General features: G+C 47.0%; 2 protein-coding genes across 3 annotated transcripts; one reads left to right on the plus strand and one right to left on the minus strand.

Moving 5' to 3' along the window:
• Window positions 1-2,646: 2,646 nt before the first annotated feature.
• Window positions 2,647-6,345, minus strand: STEEP1 (STING1 ER exit protein 1). 2 transcript variants are annotated; one of them, XM_054839460.1, is made up of 7 exons: window positions 6,077-6,345; window positions 5,804-5,945; window positions 5,584-5,625; window positions 5,348-5,486; window positions 4,729-4,818; window positions 4,489-4,581; window positions 2,647-3,748 (listed from the first exon to the last, which is right to left on the minus strand). In XM_054839460.1, exons 1-7 carry the CDS (start codon window positions 6,198-6,200, stop codon window positions 3,686-3,688), a joined length of 693 nt encoding a protein of 230 aa, XP_054695435.1. In that variant the 5' UTR covers window positions 6,201-6,345; the 3' UTR covers window positions 2,647-3,685. The 2 variants fall into 2 exon arrangements, with proteins under 2 accessions (XP_054695435.1, XP_054695436.1); XM_054839461.1 differs by having other exon boundaries at window positions 5,804-5,921; window positions 6,077-6,313.
• Window positions 6,346-7,856: 1,511 nt separating this feature from the next.
• On the plus strand, window positions 7,857-17,134 carry UBE2A (ubiquitin conjugating enzyme E2 A). The gene is made up of 6 exons (XM_054839474.1): window positions 7,857-8,184; window positions 8,479-8,559; window positions 8,692-8,717; window positions 14,072-14,161; window positions 15,177-15,265; window positions 15,679-17,134. The coding sequence occupies exons 1-6, from the start codon at window positions 8,141-8,143 to the stop codon at window positions 15,805-15,807; spliced, it is 459 nt and encodes a 152-aa protein (XP_054695449.1). The 5' UTR covers window positions 7,857-8,140; the 3' UTR covers window positions 15,808-17,134.
• The last annotated feature ends 162 nt before the right edge of the window (window positions 17,135-17,296 follow it).

Consider the following 17,296-nt stretch of genomic DNA (forward strand, 5'->3'; position numbering starts at 1 on the left):
GCCTCAGCAAGCAGGCGGGCAGCCCCAGGCTCACTTTGCCCGTGTTGACCCTGCACAGAGCCACACTTCTACCTCACCCTTCCATCTTCATGTCTCTGCCTTTGAAGTGCCACTGAACCCGGACCTCCTGCAAGCCGTGCCCAGCGCTTGGCGAGCTCAGTGCAAGGTCTGAGTGCAGCAAAGCTGAGCCCTGGGGCCGAGATGCCTCAGCTGGAGGGGCGCAGCGGAAACCAGTTGTGTTGCATGGAGTAAACCCACTCCTGAGGAAGTAGAGGCTTGTCTGAAAGCTTTCCCCAGGGCCCCTTGCTGCACCTCTCGCTGCAGGGGCTGGTGCCTGGATCTCCCCAGGCCTTGCAATGGAGACCATCGCACCTCAAGGACCTGATTTGCAAAAGGCCCATGCAGACCCAGCTCACCCCTCCCGCCATCCCTACCAGCAGCCACTGGACTGCCCCAGGCCATGCCTCTGGGCTCTGGATGGAGCCAGGAGCCCCCCTGCCCTCGTATCCTCGTCAGGGTGGAACAGGCATGCCCCCAGCATCCTCTGTATGCTGCCCACACAGCTCTGGCAGTGACCGGTACAGAGGGGCAGGGGCAGATGCAATACTTTGGGTCACACAGGGTAAAATCAGTTGTTCCCAGTGGGGTGGGTGAGTTGAAACCACCTCTGGGACTGATCCTGCCAGCTGCCTAAAGCACGCGGGCAGAGCTAAAGCTGTTACCGCGCACCTTGGTGCCATACAGAGCCACTGTGGGGAGAGTGGTTTTGGGCCCTCGGGGGCTGCCAAGACCCACACCAAAAGCCGCAGCTTGGAAACTGGACTAACCCATGAAACAGGGTCAGGTAAGACTGGCCACGTGTGGCATTACTTTTGGAACAGATTCCCTCCTCCTCTTTTAATTTACATGCTGCTTTGCTCTGCAATACCACCACATCTGAGCAAGTTCTTGTACAATGTAGTGCTCAGGTAAACAAACAAACAAATCTATCACCTGCCTGTATTTACAGATTTATAAAAGCCTAATGTTGGCTTTTACAGTAACACAAAATCTGACCTTTCTTTGGTCTGAACACTACTGCAGATTACCCAGTTGCTATCAGGGTGTGAGACACTCTACAGAATGGCTAGTTTTATCTGTTATAATGGGACAGTTAATCAAGCATTTGAACATGTTGAGCTTCTCATCCACCAACACCCCCAAGTCCTCCTCAGGGCTGCTCTTGATCCATTCCCTGCCCAGCCTGTAGTTGTGCTTGGCATTGCCCCGACCCATGTGCAGGATCTTGCACTTGGCCTTGTTGAACTTCATGATGTTCGCATGGACCCATCTCTCAAGCCTGTCAAGGTCCCTCTGGATGGAATCCCTTCTCTCCAGCGCATTGACCGCACCACACAGCTTGGGATCCCTGCTTCCTTTTGCTGCAGTCGGCTAACATCTTATAATTCATTTAGCTCCAGAAATGAAGAATCCAACTTAACTAGATCTAGTTCACAACAATTTTAATTAAGAAATACCTGCTTAACCATGTATTGTATCAGATTCTCTGTGTTGTAGTTGTTCCAGCCATAAACTGCGTAATTAGAGTGTATTAAAAGTATCTTGAGGATGGCTAGCTTGACAAACTACGTCCTCCCCTTTCTGACTCGGTCTGTGAGTGAGTCCAGAGCCGAACTAGGCAGATCTCTAATGAAAAGAATGAAAACCACTGACTGAACATGGGCTGATCTTCTAGAACCCAGAAAGGAGGAGTGCTTGTGCCGTGCTGTGAACACTGCCTCCAGGCCGAGGAAGTTGATGGCAGTCAGTAACTGCTACTTTGGACAACCTGTGCTGAGCTGTGCATTCACCAAATTTTCTTTGTACCTCACCAAACTGTGAAGATTGTCCTTAACGCTAACAGTAAATCACACTGTCTTCGAGTCAGCTTTTGTTCTGGGTGTCACTTGAAGCAGGACCATGCTTCATCCTTCGTGACAACTGGAGACTACGACATCGGCATCCCAGCAGACCTCGTGTGGTTCAAAACCTATTTTCAAATTTCAAAGTCTTTGACTCCTGCTTGGAAAAAACTTCCTAATTTTTATAGAGACCAACCTGCAGCTGTTTGGAGCTTGGGTCACCCCCAGAGGAACCTCAAGGACCTCACCTGGCTGGACCATGCTACACACTTGGAAAAAGGGTTTCTGTAACAGGGTTGTAGCTACTCATTCCTCCTGCCCTTCCCAAGTATTACATGCCACCTTATAATTCCTTAACTGAAGAGCCTCTGAACATGGGCTTTTGGAAACAGGCCTCAGATTAGCAGATAATAAGCAGTGAACAAGACCAGCACTGCTCGAGTTAACCTGAACAAGTGCTTACCCAGCCTGGCATTAAATTGGCACATGACTGATGCATCCCAGCCGGCCAGCTCTGGAGCAGAGTTCACTTCCCTCCCTTACACCTTATTTTCCCAAAGAAAGGAAGATACATCCCTCGGCTAAGCAGACCTGAGTTTTCCCAGTCAGGGTTACAAAGCCAGCAGGGAAAATCTTTACTGAATAGAGGAAGTCTTCCATAATAATTGTGGGAGATAAAGCATCTTGTTCATTGTTTGTGTTATTTTATGATACTTGGTAAAGTAAGAACACCCTAGGAAAAGTATTTTAGTTCAAATCCGTAACATGGTATTTAATCCCAAGTAGAGCAATAAAAACACGGGCTATAGAGCACTGTTATTACATCACACAAGAGACACAAAATATTATTTCCCAAACAAGGTACTTTACACACCAATTCTTAATGTTGTCTTTATCCAAGGCCTTAGTGGTCAGTGCATTCAAAACAATTTTTCCTTCTTCACATTTTACAACTCCAAATACCGACACTGTTTTGCAGAATAGGTTAGTTCAGACGTGCAGTTGTATTCTACTGTAAATGATCACCAATTGTATCAGTAGCTGCCAACTATATATTTGTACTTATTAGTGGTATAATATGCCAGCAGTTTTTGTTTTCAGTAGTTTAAGACAGGGTTGGATTTCATGTTCTCGTATCAGGCAGTATCTGTTGGAGCAGTGTAATTCTGTACAGCTGGGGGTTTCCAATGCTCAATAGGAGCCGAGACATAGAGCTACAGCCAAGCCTGTGCTGGCCACCTCTGACAAACTGTCAGGGTGAGCAGCAGCATGATCCCCAAGCCTTGCATTCGAGTTGTTCCAGACTGCATTGGAAGGGCGTGTGTCTCAGGCTGCTGCACGTTTTGGGCACTTTTAAAATAACGAAATGAACAAGCAGCACAGAGTTTACTTCTGTAATGATTTCTTTGTTGTACAGTTGGCCTATTGTTCTAATACATTTATGGAAATCTTACACATTTGAAAACTACCAAAATAAAAAGACAGGTATCTAAAGGTGCACTGAACTCAGGAAGGCACTCAGAGAAGATTTTCCCAAATGTAAATATTCTGGCTGGAACAGAATAACATGTAGAGAACTGCAGTTTCAGCAAAGTCTCCAGGGCTGTTGGAGCTATTAAAATTGGTACCAGAGATTCACTTATGTCAGAGAGGTACTCATCCTCCAAGCTGGTTGCAGCACGTTACCCTTGAACATTGTCTGTTACTTCTGCTTGGCTGACAGATCTGCGATAGCTCCTGGTAGCTTTCTCCTGTCTCTGAATACCCAGCAGATGTGCAGCATTTCATTTGAACTGGTTATCAATCAGGGTTCCTTTCATCTTGGCTTTCTTGGCTTCCAACTCAGCCTGATTAAGAAAATTAAGACAGAAAGAAATAATGTCTGGATACGTTTCCCTTCAGTGCTCCAATGATGTTTGGTCTTCTTGTCTGACCACTGCAAGCTTTTCACACCAGGAGCAAGAGCAGCTCAAGCTCTTTGCTGACTCTCCCCTCTCCCGACGCACAAAAGGAGGACCACATTTAAAAAAAATCACAAAAAGCCCAAAACTAACTGCACAGGAGACAATTTCATACTTTCTAACCTCAGGTGGAAACTGCACATTTTCCACCTCCCATCTACTACTCTCCTGTCACAGCAGGTAAGATCAGCTGTGATGTTCTTGCCATTAATTATTCCAGTGACCCTTCTGGTAGCAGCTGAGCTGGCAGGTCCTCCACAAGGGCCTCAGCTTGCCCTGATGCCCCATGGCAAAGATCAAAGCAGGCTTGAGAGCACAGCACGGTGCTCTGGTTGGCAAAGCCATAGCCAGGTTTCCCTGTTCCTTGTCCAACAGGTCATGGAAAGTCTCCCTGCAAAAGCTCTGCTAGATGCTCTTCAGTTAGCTTTATAGGTAATTGTGTACGATTTTAAATTCAGGAGGACTAGAAGAACATCTCTATAAAACCTGTAAAGGAAAAGTCATCCTCACGAAGCTACAAGTTACCTATGACTGCACCAGGACCTCTCTATACTTGTAGTCCTATCTTTGGGTACAAAGCCAACAGATCTTGGGGATTTGCGTTCAACACCGAAGAAAACACTCACCAACTCCTGTAGCCTTCTTTTGCTCATGCCTTTGCGTTCCAGCTGTTTCTCAATCACTTTTGCATTCTGTGCATAGGAGTCTGCAATCTCCCTCTGAAACACATACAAGGTCACTTTGCAACAGCAAACCCCAAAGCAACATCAACTCATCCAAACGATGAGACGATCACCAGCTCCAATCAGCATCCAAGGCAGCCACCCAGTTCAGATGTGCCTGCCACTAAGGGCAACAAAACTCACCGCTTCAATCTCCTCCTCCTCTTCATCAATTGTGGAGACGGTGACAGAACTGAACTTGCCCATGTCCTTGGTCCGTTTGGTCATCATCACCTGGGTGAGAAACAGAGTATTTTGTTAAACCTTGGCAAAAGCTGTGCCACAAGGGATCGCCTCCCCCTTCAAAGCTTTCAAGGCTTCTCATGCAAGTCATTAACATTACCTGAACTCCGTGGGTGGCAAAGGAGAATTATCCCCAGTGATTTCTGGGCTTAGAGCTGTCATTATCAGAAGCAAAGTCACTGATATATAACAGATGAGCCAGACTTTGAGAATCACTGTGCAGACTGCCAATCTGACCTACTTACAAATGGAAACTTTCTGGTAACTGCGCCTAAACATCAGGCAGTGTCTAGATTTCCAAGTTTATTTTGCTTTCCTTTAGTGCTAGGACCCTAAGCTGCAGTGGCCTCTGTAAAGGAAAACTTAAGGCAGACAGGGAGAAGACACCAAACTGAGTTGTTGTTTAGTGGTCCTTTTCTTCCTTTTTTTTCTCTCCTCTGCCCCCACCATTAAGTGATTTTACTCCCCACACATTTTTGAAAAGCAGAGATAGCCTTTTTACTTCTCTAACACCAATTACCTTTTTGGGAGGCTCTTGTTTCTGAGTATAGATGTTTGTTTTCCCAAAACCCTGGCCAAATTTGACCACAGCACCATCAACAATGAACGTCACGGGAGCATTTTTCTGTTGGTGTTGATAAAAGAGCAGCAGTCCACATCTGCAAACCGAAACAGAGGTGGCTGTGATGGAACCCGGATTCTGGGATCCTACGGTTACCTCACAGATTCGGAAAGTCACTGAAGAGCCACACTCACTTGCCACACTTCTTCCTGAACTGCCGCTCTATGCCTTCTGGTCTGGGGGAGAGAGGAAGAGCTTGGGAGGGGTGTGCAGGCAGCGGGCACTGGTGCCTGGCCGACGGACCCCAGCCGGGTGAGGGGGCAAAGCCGGACCAGGGCAGCCCCTGCCCCGGGCCGTGGAGGGGCTCTCGGAGGGACGGGGGCGGGCAGAGGCCAGGGTCCGGCCGCGTCCCACCTGCGCAGGAAGACGCTCTCCTCCTCCTCCGCGTTGCAGAACTTGTGGGCGTGCTTGGCGGCGTCCATCACCCGGGCGCGGTCCCGCGGCCTCATCGGTAGTTTCTCCAGCTGGCAGTCTGCGGGGCAGCGGCAGGGCCAGGCTGGCGGCGGGGAGCGGGGGGGGGGGGGGGGTTGTGTGCCCGTCCCGGCCCCGCCGCCTCCCGGGCCCTCAGCCCTTCCGGGCCCGCGGCCTGCCCCCCCGCCCGCGGCCTGCCCCCTGCCCGCGGCTCACCCAGCACCAGCACCATCTGCCCGCACAGGCAGTAGTAGACGTGAAGCGGCTTCTCCCCATCGTCGTACTCTTCGCGGTCACGGGTGTCGGAGCAGACGACGGAGCGGGACACCACCTTCGGCATGGCGGCAGCGGCAGGGCCCGGCCTCCCCGCCGGTCCGGCCCCCGCAGCAGCGCGGCTCCGCCCGTTGAGCGTAAGCTCCGGCGAGGGTTTTCAAGGAGCGGCGTCTCTTTCTGCTTTCTTCCCGGTTTTGGGTTTATTTGGGGGGGCGGGTGGTGAGTTTTGTCTTGTGGTTTTTTTTCATGTTCTCAAGACTCGGTCCTTTCTCCTGAAAGGGGAAGTAGGGGATGCGGGGGTGCAGCGGAGGGGCTAAAGGCACCCCACTTCCCAGCCCAAGATAGCACAGTATGATCGCGTATTAAATGCAAATTACAATGGCAAAATTTAGGCCTTACGTCATTTAACAAACTAGCTAGGCTGAGGTCGGCACAGGGGTGCTCCGAACTGCAGGGAACGAGGAGACGGTTACGCCATTGCTCTTCCCTGCTGTTCCAGGCAGCTCCGTCCAACTCTGGCTGTGCCTCCGTCATCGGTCGGCGAACGGGGGTTTGGTGCATACCTAAAGGCAAGGCGCTGAACAGTCTCTTCCTGACAAGCGCCGAGAGCTCACCCGCTTCCCATTGCATAGCCTGGGTAAGAGCGGGAAAGGCCAAGAGCGGGAGATTTTCAGTGCAGCCACGAAAGTGGTATTTTTATTACATTCTTTCAGCTGCTGTGGAAGGCATTAGGTCTTCTTCCCGTGTCTTTTTCTGAAGCCGCCTCCCCGCGCGGCTGTATTACATGAAGTTACAAGTGAGGATAGGCTAGAAACACGGGGCCTATCCAGTCTGTTCTAGATACCAGCAGAGACATTCTTTATTCCCAAAGGCTATTGAGAAAAGGTAGAAAATAGGTTATTTTCCCTTGAAAAAAGCTCTCTGGAAGCAGAAAGTGCAGCATAGCGGGTTGTGCTGGTTTGGGCTGGGATGGAGTTAATTTTCTGCACAGTAGCTGGTGTGGGGCTGTGGGTTGATGTGTGCAGAAAACAGTGTCGATAACACAGGGATGTTTTTGTCACTGCTGAGCAGTGCTTACACAGAGTCGAGGCCTTTTCTGCTCCTCACACCACCCCACCAGCGAGTAGCTGAGGGTGCACAAGGAGTTGGGAGGGGACACAGCCAGGACAGCTGACCCCAACTGACCAAAGGGATATTCCATACCATGTGATGTCATGCTCAGCAGTATAAAGCTGGGGACGTTCAGAGTGATGGTGTTTGTCTTCCCAAGTCACCATTACACGTGATGGAGCCCTGCTTTCCTGGAGACGGCTGAACACCTGCCTGCCCATGGGAAGCGGGGAATGAATTCCTTGGTTTGCTTTGCTTGCGTGTGCAGCTTTTGCTTTACCTGTTAAATTCTCTTATTCTCAGCCCACGAGCTTTCTCACTTTTACCCTTCCCCGTCCCACCGCGGGGAGGGAGCGAGCGGCTGCGTGGGGCTCAGCTGCCGGCTGGGGTTAACCCACGGCACAGTGACGGGACGAGCGGACAAGCCCGTCCTCTCCCGCCGCCATTTCCCCGCCCACCCGGGGGGGCGGGACCACCCGCCGCCCCGCCCACCAACACCGCCCCCGCCCGGAGAAGGCGGTGCGCCCTCCCCCCGTGACGTCAGCAGGCTTCATTCCACCCCCGTTCGCTGCAGCCGTTGGTACAGCCCCCGTGCGTTGGGCACCGCCCCTCCGCCCCCGCGCCGCGGTGGTAGAGGCTGGGCTGGGGGCTTAGCGGCATCCGGCTCCGCCCCCTCTCCCCGCGGCCGTTGGTACGTCCCGGGATCGCCCGGCAGCAGACGCAGGAGTCAGTGCAGCCCAGGGCCTCCCCCCGTGTCCGCCTCAGTGGTAGAGGCCGCGATCGCTCCTGTTCGTCAGCGCTGCCGTTGCCTCAGTTGGAGTTCGTTGCCGCTGCCGTCTCTGGGCCCTCCGTGTTCCCTCTGATAGTGTATGAGTGATCTATAACCCTGAGCCCGACATGTCCACTCCGGCCCGTAGGCGCCTCATGCGGGACTTCAAGAGGTACTGAGGCCGCCGGCTGAGGGGAAAGGGGAGGGCGGGCGGGAGGACGAAGGGCTCGGCTCCACCGGGGGAGGAGGGGGGCAGCACAACATGGCGGCGGGGTAGGGCGCGCTCCGCTGATTGCGTAGGGCCGGTCCTTGCTCTCTGCCTGCGGGTTACGCTGTTTGCGCAGGGGCGTGTAGCTACCTGCCTGGGTTACGCGAAGTGCGCAGGGGCGGCCGCTGGCCGCGCGAGGGGCGCCGGGGGTGGGGGGGGTGGCGGGGCCGGCGCCTCAGCCCTCCCTGTGCTCCGCAGGCTGCAGGAGGATCCCCCGGCCGGGGTGAGCGGGGCCCCCTCCGAAAACAACATCATGGTGTGGAACGCCGTCATCTTCGGGTGAGTAGGGCGGTGGCGGGGGACCGGGGGCGGCAGGCCGCGGGGGCCGCTGCCGCTCTGCTGCCTGGGGAGGAGGGTCAGAGGTGGGCTGCCCGAGGGTAACGCTGTGCTCTTGTTTCTTCCCTCCTCTAGGCCCGAGGGGACGCCTTTCGAGGACGGTAAGTGCGGCTGTGTGCGGGCCCGGTGTTTGGCTTTCTTGAGGTAAACTGCTGCAGCTTGACACAGCCTTGGTGTGTCACTGTGGTGGGCTCTGCAACAGGTGTGGGCCTGGGGGTGGAGAAGGGACACAGGTGTGTGTTCACCTGAGTGCGCATCCGTAGGCTGCATCCAGGACTTAAGTAAATAATTTTTTTATAATTTCTTTTCCTACACTAAGCAAGTGTTGTAGATTTAGATTGCTATGTTGATTTACAGAAACATACAAATTGGTTTGTAGGGGCTTGCTTGTAATCATTAAATCTGACTATCCTAAGCCTAATTTAACATACCATTTTCGGGATCTTCAAGCTTTTCTGTTGAACCCCGGGTCATGTTTTTAGGGACACTGATATTTGGAGAACTGTCAAAAACCTGGTGTAGAACCGTTGTCACTTGTTTTGAGTTCTGCTTTTTCTGATGCTGGAAGGGCTTTGTGAATAAGTCCCAACGTGAGTCAGCTGAAGCAGGAAATGGGTTAACTGTTTGAGGAAGTTCAGAACAGTTTTGTTTGGGTTTGTTTTTTTTTTTTTTTCCTTGGCATCTACTTCACTCTGCTACAATTGGTATCATTCAGGGTTAAAGATTAAAAGGAGTTTCTAAGTTTAAAAGCTGACTAAATAGGTCCTTGTAACATACCTGTGTCCTAGTAGTTTCCGTCTGACCTTATTGTCTTACAGCTTTACTGATGCTGTATGAATACTTCAGCATCATTGTGAAAACTTGTTAGACATGAAATACTGTCTAACTGAAATCAGTGATACTTTCTTTTTTTTTTTTTTTTAAAGATACTTTCAGTGCAGGCTATAATTAATCCTAGATCTCCATGACTCATGACAAAAGCATAGGAAAAATTCCTTAACTCTTATGTTGTTCTTGGCTAACTCCTTTGTCTCTGTTTATCCTTGGAGGTAGCACCTGTGGGTATGCCTGTAAATTACAGACTTTTTTTTTCTGTGAATATTTTGAAGATGTTAAATATTTCAGGCCTAAGAAAACTCCAGAGACTCCAGTTATTTTTTTTAATGTATTAGTTAAGAAATTTGCTATAGTACTTGCTTCAGAAGACTAATGTTTAGAACTTGAGCATTCCATAACATCATATAATAGAACAGGTAGACTAAATAAAGGGCTCCCTTAAACTTCTGTGAGAGTTGCTAGAGCTGCTTAGGTTCTTGGTGCACTGCCACTAACAGAGTGATTCACTGTTTGGAGTGCAAAGCCATCTCCTTGCAGTATGCTAAAATGCAGGTTGCTTCCATGTTCAGGCTCTTCCAGCTTAGCGCGGGGCTAACAGATGCTAGAAGGGTGTGTGCGTGTCCCATATTTCCATTTAGTTGCAGGAGGTTGGAGACTGCTTTTTGAGACCCCTGACATATTGATTTCGTCTGTGCTTTCCACTCTGGCAGCATTGTGTCTTTATCTCACTTAGGACATGTTGCACTCGCAGCAGTTTGAAGTTCAGACAGATGCTTGAGTTTGCTACTGCTGTCCTACTGCCTTGGTTGATATAATAATATAATCTCGGTGTGTGATGGATTGCTCCTTTCATAGCAAAGTGTGTGTTTTCACAGTATGCGCTCAGGAAAACAGATACGTCTTGTGTTGCAGGATATGCTTATCTCCTTTTCTCTGGGACATATCTTACATTGTGCTAGATAAGAAAATACTAAGTGGTGCCTAGAGATACGGGTGTATAGGTGCCTCAGCTGTGCTTTTCCATTAAGTGAGTAGAGTAGCACAGTTCAGATAATGGTAGCAGAGTTCAGATGCAGTTTAGGTTAATGTAGGTAAAATGAAGGGAATTTTTATTTTACAGTATTGAGCTGTTAGTTGGGCTTGTTTTGTAACTGTGCAGACCCGTGTGAGTCAAAGGTGCGCTGGAGTTCTGAAATCCTTCTCATGAAGCCGTTGCGGTGTTCTTCAGAAGTCACTTTGTATTTTCGTTTTTAGTCTCCGTCACTTCCTGGTGATACTGTAAGACTTCAGATACCTTAGTTCTTGTGAAAGTAGCCTGTGATTTTGTTGTTGTTGTTGTTGTTGAAATAGAGGTGTAATAATTTCAACATCGTGAGAATTACTGTTCTTTATCCTCATTCTGATGAGGCCCTTCTCCAGTGTCAGCTTCTGAGGTTTCTTAGCTTCATCTGAACTGAAAACCTTAAGTTCAAACATGTTTGTTTACTTGCTGTGCAGCATAATGCAGCTAACAACCCTCCCTCTCCCCTGCCCCCAGACTTCAGAGGGTGTTTTCACAACTTGGTGCGCAGGCTGACTCGGCCTAGGAGCAACTACTAATTTAGATCAGCAGCATAACTTCCATCTTCTGGTTTAAGAGGATTCAATTGCAGGTGTCTGCAGTAGGACCCCAGGGATATTTATCCTGCCCTTCACTGTATTTCTAAGAATCTATATGTGTGTGGCATCTAAAGTGGTAGTGCTGTCACAGTGATGGAAACCCAGGCTCCCCCAGTCCTTCAGACCTGTTTCTCTGAAAGTGGATAATGATATTGTGGTTAGTGTGGGATTCCTGGCTTGGAGAGAGTTAAATAACACAGCTATTGTAGTATCCTGCCTTGCTGGCATCGTGCAGGTGGCTTGAACAGAGAAAGCACTTGCCTTCTGTATGGTTTGTTCCTTGCTTATGGAATATGGATTCTGTATCCTTATGTGGGAGAGGAAGAGATCGTCCCTGCTTTATGGGGAAAGTAACAGAGGGGGCTGCTCTTACTCTGTGCAGGGAGAAGGGTCCAGCAGGGACGTGGGTGCTGCTCTGGGTGGGGGTTACTCAGGCCAGCGTACAGGTCATGGAGAAGCCTCTCCGTTAGCAATGTGAGGGTCTTAACATCCTGAGGTAGGAGAAACAGATCAACAAGGTAAGTAAGTACCAGAGAGAAAAGAGACTGTTCTCGTAAGATCAGTGATGATTCCAATATCAATAATGTCAGCAAATATGATAATTCATGTTTTAAAATTGGCTGTCTAGGGGCAAGTTGCAAGGAATACCATTTGAAAGCTTTAAAATTAGTGACGGAAGAGACTGGACACTGAAGGTCTCATCCCCAACAGTGTGCGTCATGATACCTGTTTCACTTGTGTGGGCTTTCAGTGTGACTGACCCTTGGATTTTGGTTCATCGAATCTCAGGATTTGTCCTTTAATAAATCTCAACAACGAGGTGTTGCATATGGTGGAGCTCTTCCAAAGAGCCACTGCCACTCTGGGTCTTGACTTGGAAATCTGAGTAGGTAGATACTCCAGCTGGAAGCTGTCTCACTCAGATTTCTGTTAAAAGAAATGCCGTCCTGTCCATGGTGGGACAGATAACTTCCCTTTCTTTCAGGATTTTTAAATGGATTCTAAGACCAAACTGCCCTTGTTACTGCTTTTTGGGCATCTTATCTGTCCTCTCTGCTCCCATTTCTGTCAGTGTTCTAGAATAGCATTCATTTTCTCAAGTAGGCTTCTTGAACTCTACTATTTGATGGTTTGTGCTCAGTTTTCAGCCTACTGCTTGCTTAGTCACTCTTCCACAGAAGAAAGCGCCTGCTTTCCTACCTCATAAGGAGGCTACTGAGAACCAGAACTGGGGCAGGGAGAGCTGGGAATCTCTAACATTTAGAATCAAATCTCTAAGCTTTCACTTCTAAAGGGCCAATATTGCTTGGGATTCTGACCGTGTAGGAAAGGAGAGGTAGTCCTGAGCTGATGTTTGCAGCTGGTAGAAGTTGTTACTGACTTCCTGGTGCTGGCTTTCAAACTGATCTCAGGTCTGGCTCTGTGCCTCTGGATTAGCTGGAGTAAAGCTTGAAAGCCCCACTGCAGACTTACATTAATTTGAACAATCTTAACTATACTACTGTTCTTTTCTTTTACAGTAAGATAGCGTACTGTTGGCTCTCTGTTCGTACATTGTTAGGCTGCTAATAAAAAACAATTGTGCAAAAACTTATTTTTAGGATGTTGAGACTTCCCACTGCTGTATGGAAAGCTCTGAAGGATCTGTACTCCGTCTTCACATGCAAACTGGAACATCAAAGCAATGACCTTCATTTCTTGCAACTCAATGTCACAGTTTATGTCCTTTTAAAGGAAGGAGTCCCCAGGGAAATACTGCAGATCCTTGCTGATCTGAAAAAAAGGAAAAGGGGTTGAAAAATCTGTTCTCTGGCTACCAGTTGTTGACACGTTTGCCAGCCAAACGAAGGAATACATTAATTATATTAGTGCTGGAAAACTCCCTCACAAAGCCAGGATGAGCTTTGTATCTGAGTACCTGAGTTTTAATTTGGGCACTGAGTGGTGGTGGTGGTGAAACCTGTCACTGATACATAAGAATGCATTTTCAAAGCAGGTAATGCATCTGCCCTGGCAGCTTGTTACAGCTTTTACTGTAAGGAGCATTTCTTATGTAGGAGAGGTGTATATTTATATGAAGGTGCTTCAGATATTTCTCTCTGGCCATACCCAGGGACTTGATAAACTGCCTCCCAGATTGGTTGGTCTGCAGCAATAGCCTGGTAGAGAAACTTGTATGTTTGGAAGTGGAGTATGTAGAGTTCCTTATTACTGATCTGAATCACTAACAGTGCTTAGTCCCTTGGACTTGTATTTATGCAGTTTTGTTGACAGACTACTTCTCAGATTGTCATAGCCTGAGGAGAAGGGCTAAAATAACTTCTGTTGGTGCAGGCTGTTAAAATGATTGGATTGGGACTCAACTACAGAGGTTTCTGCTTAATCAGCCTTTCTCAAAGGAAGACTAGTTAAAGTATATGATCCGATTTTTAAAGTGTCTGATTTAGATGCTGCTTTCAATACTACTTCTCTACAATAAGACCTGATTACATTACAATTGTTGATTAAAAATGTATTTTCTTGAAATGTAAACAGGAAATAAATAAGAAGGTCCTTGTCGTGATAGCATATTCCAGTCTCTAGGGCTTGCTAAATCATGGCTTGTTACACAGATGGTTATACACCCACTTGTGTTGTTTTTACAGTGCACTGGGATTAGGCTTTGTGGAAGAAAACTTCGGGGCAGATTTATTTCCTTACACAAACCTTTTGACTGGGGTGGTGGTTTTGACAATAGAAGTAAGTCACAGGAGATACTCTCATACCAGTACTGTCCAGCACTTCAGAGTTAATCATTAACTCCAAAGACTGTAGAAGAATCATTGTAGGACTGAGCAATCTGTATTCCATATCCAACATGCTTGCATGAGCACGATAGTATCGGTTTGTGCTTGTGGAGGGATGCTACTTGTGTAAATTCATTCTGAATAAGGGTTACTTATATGTCTTTCAACTCCAGGAACTTTCAAACTGACAATAGAATTCACAGAAGAATATCCGAATAAGCCACCTACTGTTAGATTTGTCTCTAAAATGTTTCATCCAAATGGTAAGTACTTACACAATGCTTATTTTGTTTGGTGGGTTTTTTTGGTTTTTTTACTTATGGCTTGCTATAGTGCTGTAGAAAAAGGTCTGTCTATTATAAAAGTTTCCACTATTTAATAAGCTATAAAAATTCCAGTGTGGTTCTATGTAGTTTTGGTAAGGATGAGTATGTGCGCAGTGCTCAGGCCTGAAATGCAAGGGGCAATAAAAGGAGCCTCCTACCTTTCAGTGGTACAGCACAGTATTGATGAGATGTTCTGCTCTCTCAGCTGCCTGCTGTTAAACCTTATAGAGGAATATTTTGTACTTAAATAGCAGTGCCTTGGACTTTTTTCTGTACATACTGCATCTGCAGCATGATGACACTGCTGAATGCAGTTGTCTTTTATCCCTTCTCTTCCCAAAAATGCCTGTAAGAATGATACACCTTGAAATGCAGTGCTAGTTTCCAACTGTAGCCAGTGATAGTAAGATCGTTATTAATTAATCCCCTTCCTTGGTTAATTAAAGGTTGGAGATGTATTCCTTGCCTCCAAACAAACATTAGCTTTGTGAAGAAACACTGGGAACTTTCAAATGCAGCAAGAAACATGTGTGGGTAAAGTGCATTGAGGGAAGGTTCTTCTAAAGCTGCCATAAGAGAGGTGACTAGACATGCACCGGTGCAGATACTTTCTGGGGAGACCTTATGTGTAAACAGCTTTTTGCTCGTGTCCTTTATTTGGTTCACTTGTGGGTAGTTTAAACTTTTTTGCCTTAAAATCTACTCATGGTTTTCCATAGTGGTAGCTGAAACATCACAGAGAAGCTTGATGTTGATGAATAAGCAGGGGTTGAGTTTAAATACCTCAGGCAGCTGCTGGTGGCAAGGCTTGTTTGCTGGATTTAAGTCTGTCAGATGCTACTGACTTTTATAGTGTTTGTCAGTGTATCAGTTTTCAGGATCAGGCAATACTAGGAAAAAAACTGAGTCGCTGTACTTCTGTTTTAAGCCATTCTTCTTGAACCTTTTCTAGTCTATGCAGATGGTAGTATATGTCTGGATATTCTTCAGAATCGTTGGAGTCCTACTTACGATGTCTCCTCCATCTTAACATCCATACAGGTAAAGAGAACTCTGCATGAAAAGGCAGAATGAAATTAGGATGCTTTGACAAAAACAGCTCAGGAAACACTTTTTTTTTTCCTTCTCCCAATAGCCAGTATAGCAGCTACACCTGATATTAGCTACAGTATGAATACATCCCAGATGTAAACTGACTAGACAGTAACAGCAGGTGGTCCCTGAAGGGGCCAACCCAGGGATTGCCCTGCCTGGGTCAATTAAACAGCCACCTGCACTGCTAAGAGCAAGACTGATAGTGAAAGCTTCCGATAACTTACAGCTGGCCTAATGCCATGGACCGTACCTGTATCTAGATTAACTTCTGCGTTCTTACTACTATGGATAGTTGAAGGAACATGTTGGAAAAGTGTGCTTGCTTTCAAGTGCCTAAGAACCTTTTTCTCTTTGCGCAGTCTCTATTGGATGAGCCAAACCCTAACAGTCCAGCAAACAGCCAGGCAGCTCAGCTATACCAAGAGAATAAGCGGGAATATGAAAAACGGGTTTCTGCAATAGTAGAACAGAGCTGGCGTGACTGTTGACCCAGGACGATGCAAATGAACACTCTGATGAGGAAAATAAAGTGTCTGAGTCATCTTTTTCCTCCTAGCATTTACTTTGAAAGCAGAATAGCTGTTGTGCTGTTGCCACCCTCCCTTGCTGAAGCTTCTTCTCCTCGGACATCAGAAAGCACCCACTTTGAAGTCAAATGTTCTGTACTTGGGTTACTTGCAAAAGAGTTACTGATGCTGAATTCATTTTCTGTGGTCCTTCTCCAGTCTTAGGGCAGTATTGTGCATTTCTGTAGTGTACACTAAGCTTTTAATTGTAATTGTGTTATACACAGTGATGCTTATGTGTAGCTTGATAAAAGGGATGTTTATATACATACACATTTTTTTAACTGATATTAACTAAAGTGCTGATCTGTCCAGGCTGGTCATTTACCTCTACTATTGGTTTAGACCCCACTGCATTTGTAAGTACTGAGTGAAGAAATAACCTCATTTCCCTTTTGTATTGGTTTATCAACTCCTTACTCATTGAAAAAAAAAAAAAAAAATCCCAACTCTTAAATTGATTCCAATTCAAATAGTAAGACTGTGGAATGCTAGTTACTGCTGCACTTCACATGCAAGATTTATGTACAGATATACATAAATCACTACAGTTGTGGTACTTTACCTTTGCTTAGGGTGAGAAACAACCCCTTTTTTTTATTTTATTTTAAAGGACATGCCTACGGAGACTGCTTCAGTAAGTTTCTATAGTCCTGTCACTGAGGCATTACTGGACAAAACCAGGTAGAACTGTGGTACTCTGAGCAAAAGACCTTCCACATTAAGGAAGAGGTAGAACCTGAAGTGTTCCAGTGGTGGAATGACTCTCCTTCAGTGTCTCTTTCCTGCCCCTTATCTTTAGCTGAGAAAGATAAGTTCTTGGGGATCCAACTTTGCCTTGTGGAAAATTTGAATAAAGTACAGGGTAGGCACTTGAGTCTCTGCAGTTTCTGCTCTTTGTAGATTACTCTGTGGTTTGTGTGAGCTACTGCTGCATGCTTGAGTTAGTTTCCCTTCAGTTTTATGAAAGTATTTTTTTCAACTCTGAAAAAAAAAACCCCAAACATTTGTAAGTCCAGACTCACTTTTTTTGTACGGCTAAGTTTGTACATTTGGATACAGTACCTTAAGCAGCAGTGTGGGATGAAACCTACAATTGTGTTGTCCACTGTTCCAGTGTCTTTTGTGTGCACATTGGTCTGTTAGTTGAGAAGTTTAACTTTGCACAAGTAACCCATGTAAGAAACTGTACATTTTTCAAAAGTTGTAAATAAAGTGTAACCTTAGTGCTTATTGTATAAATAGGCAAGAGGTGTATAACTGTGGTTATTTTAACTGGGGTGGTAGGAGCCTGGTGTGGGAGCAAGCAGGAGTGTGAAATAGTTCCTAACCTGGGCAGAGTTGTACTTGGGCAAAGGCTGTGCAGGTTGCAGTGCAGGGATTATAAACTCAGCCCTTTGGCCAGAAGGAA

The sequence above is a fragment of the Grus americana genome, chromosome 12, assembly GCF_028858705.1.
Source record: "Grus americana isolate bGruAme1 chromosome 12, bGruAme1.mat, whole genome shotgun sequence".
NCBI classification, from domain to species: Eukaryota; Metazoa; Chordata; class Aves; order Gruiformes; family Gruidae; genus Grus; species Grus americana.

Excerpts from the sequence above, each read along its gene's own strand:
- STEEP1 (XM_054839460.1), bottom strand. The coding sequence starts at position 6,200 with ATGCCGAAGGTGGTGTCCCGCTCCGTCGTCTGCTCCGACACCCGTGAC. Across the intron at positions 4,819-5,347 it reads AACAAGAGCCTCCCAAAAAG|GTGATGATGACCAAACGGAC; the intron begins GTAATTGGTGTT and ends TTTCTCACCCAG. Across the intron at positions 3,749-4,488 it reads AAAGAAGGCTACAGGAGTTG|GCTGAGTTGGAAGCCAAGAA; the intron begins GTGAGTGTTTTC and ends TTTCTTAATCAG.
- UBE2A (XM_054839474.1), top strand. The coding sequence starts at position 8,141 with ATGTCCACTCCGGCCCGTAGGCGCCTCATGCGGGACTTCAAGAG. Across the intron at positions 8,185-8,478 it reads CTCATGCGGGACTTCAAGAG|GCTGCAGGAGGATCCCCCGG; the intron begins GTACTGAGGCCG and ends TGTGCTCCGCAG. Across the intron at positions 8,718-14,071 it reads GGGGACGCCTTTCGAGGACG|GAACTTTCAAACTGACAATA; the intron begins GTAAGTGCGGCT and ends TTTCAACTCCAG.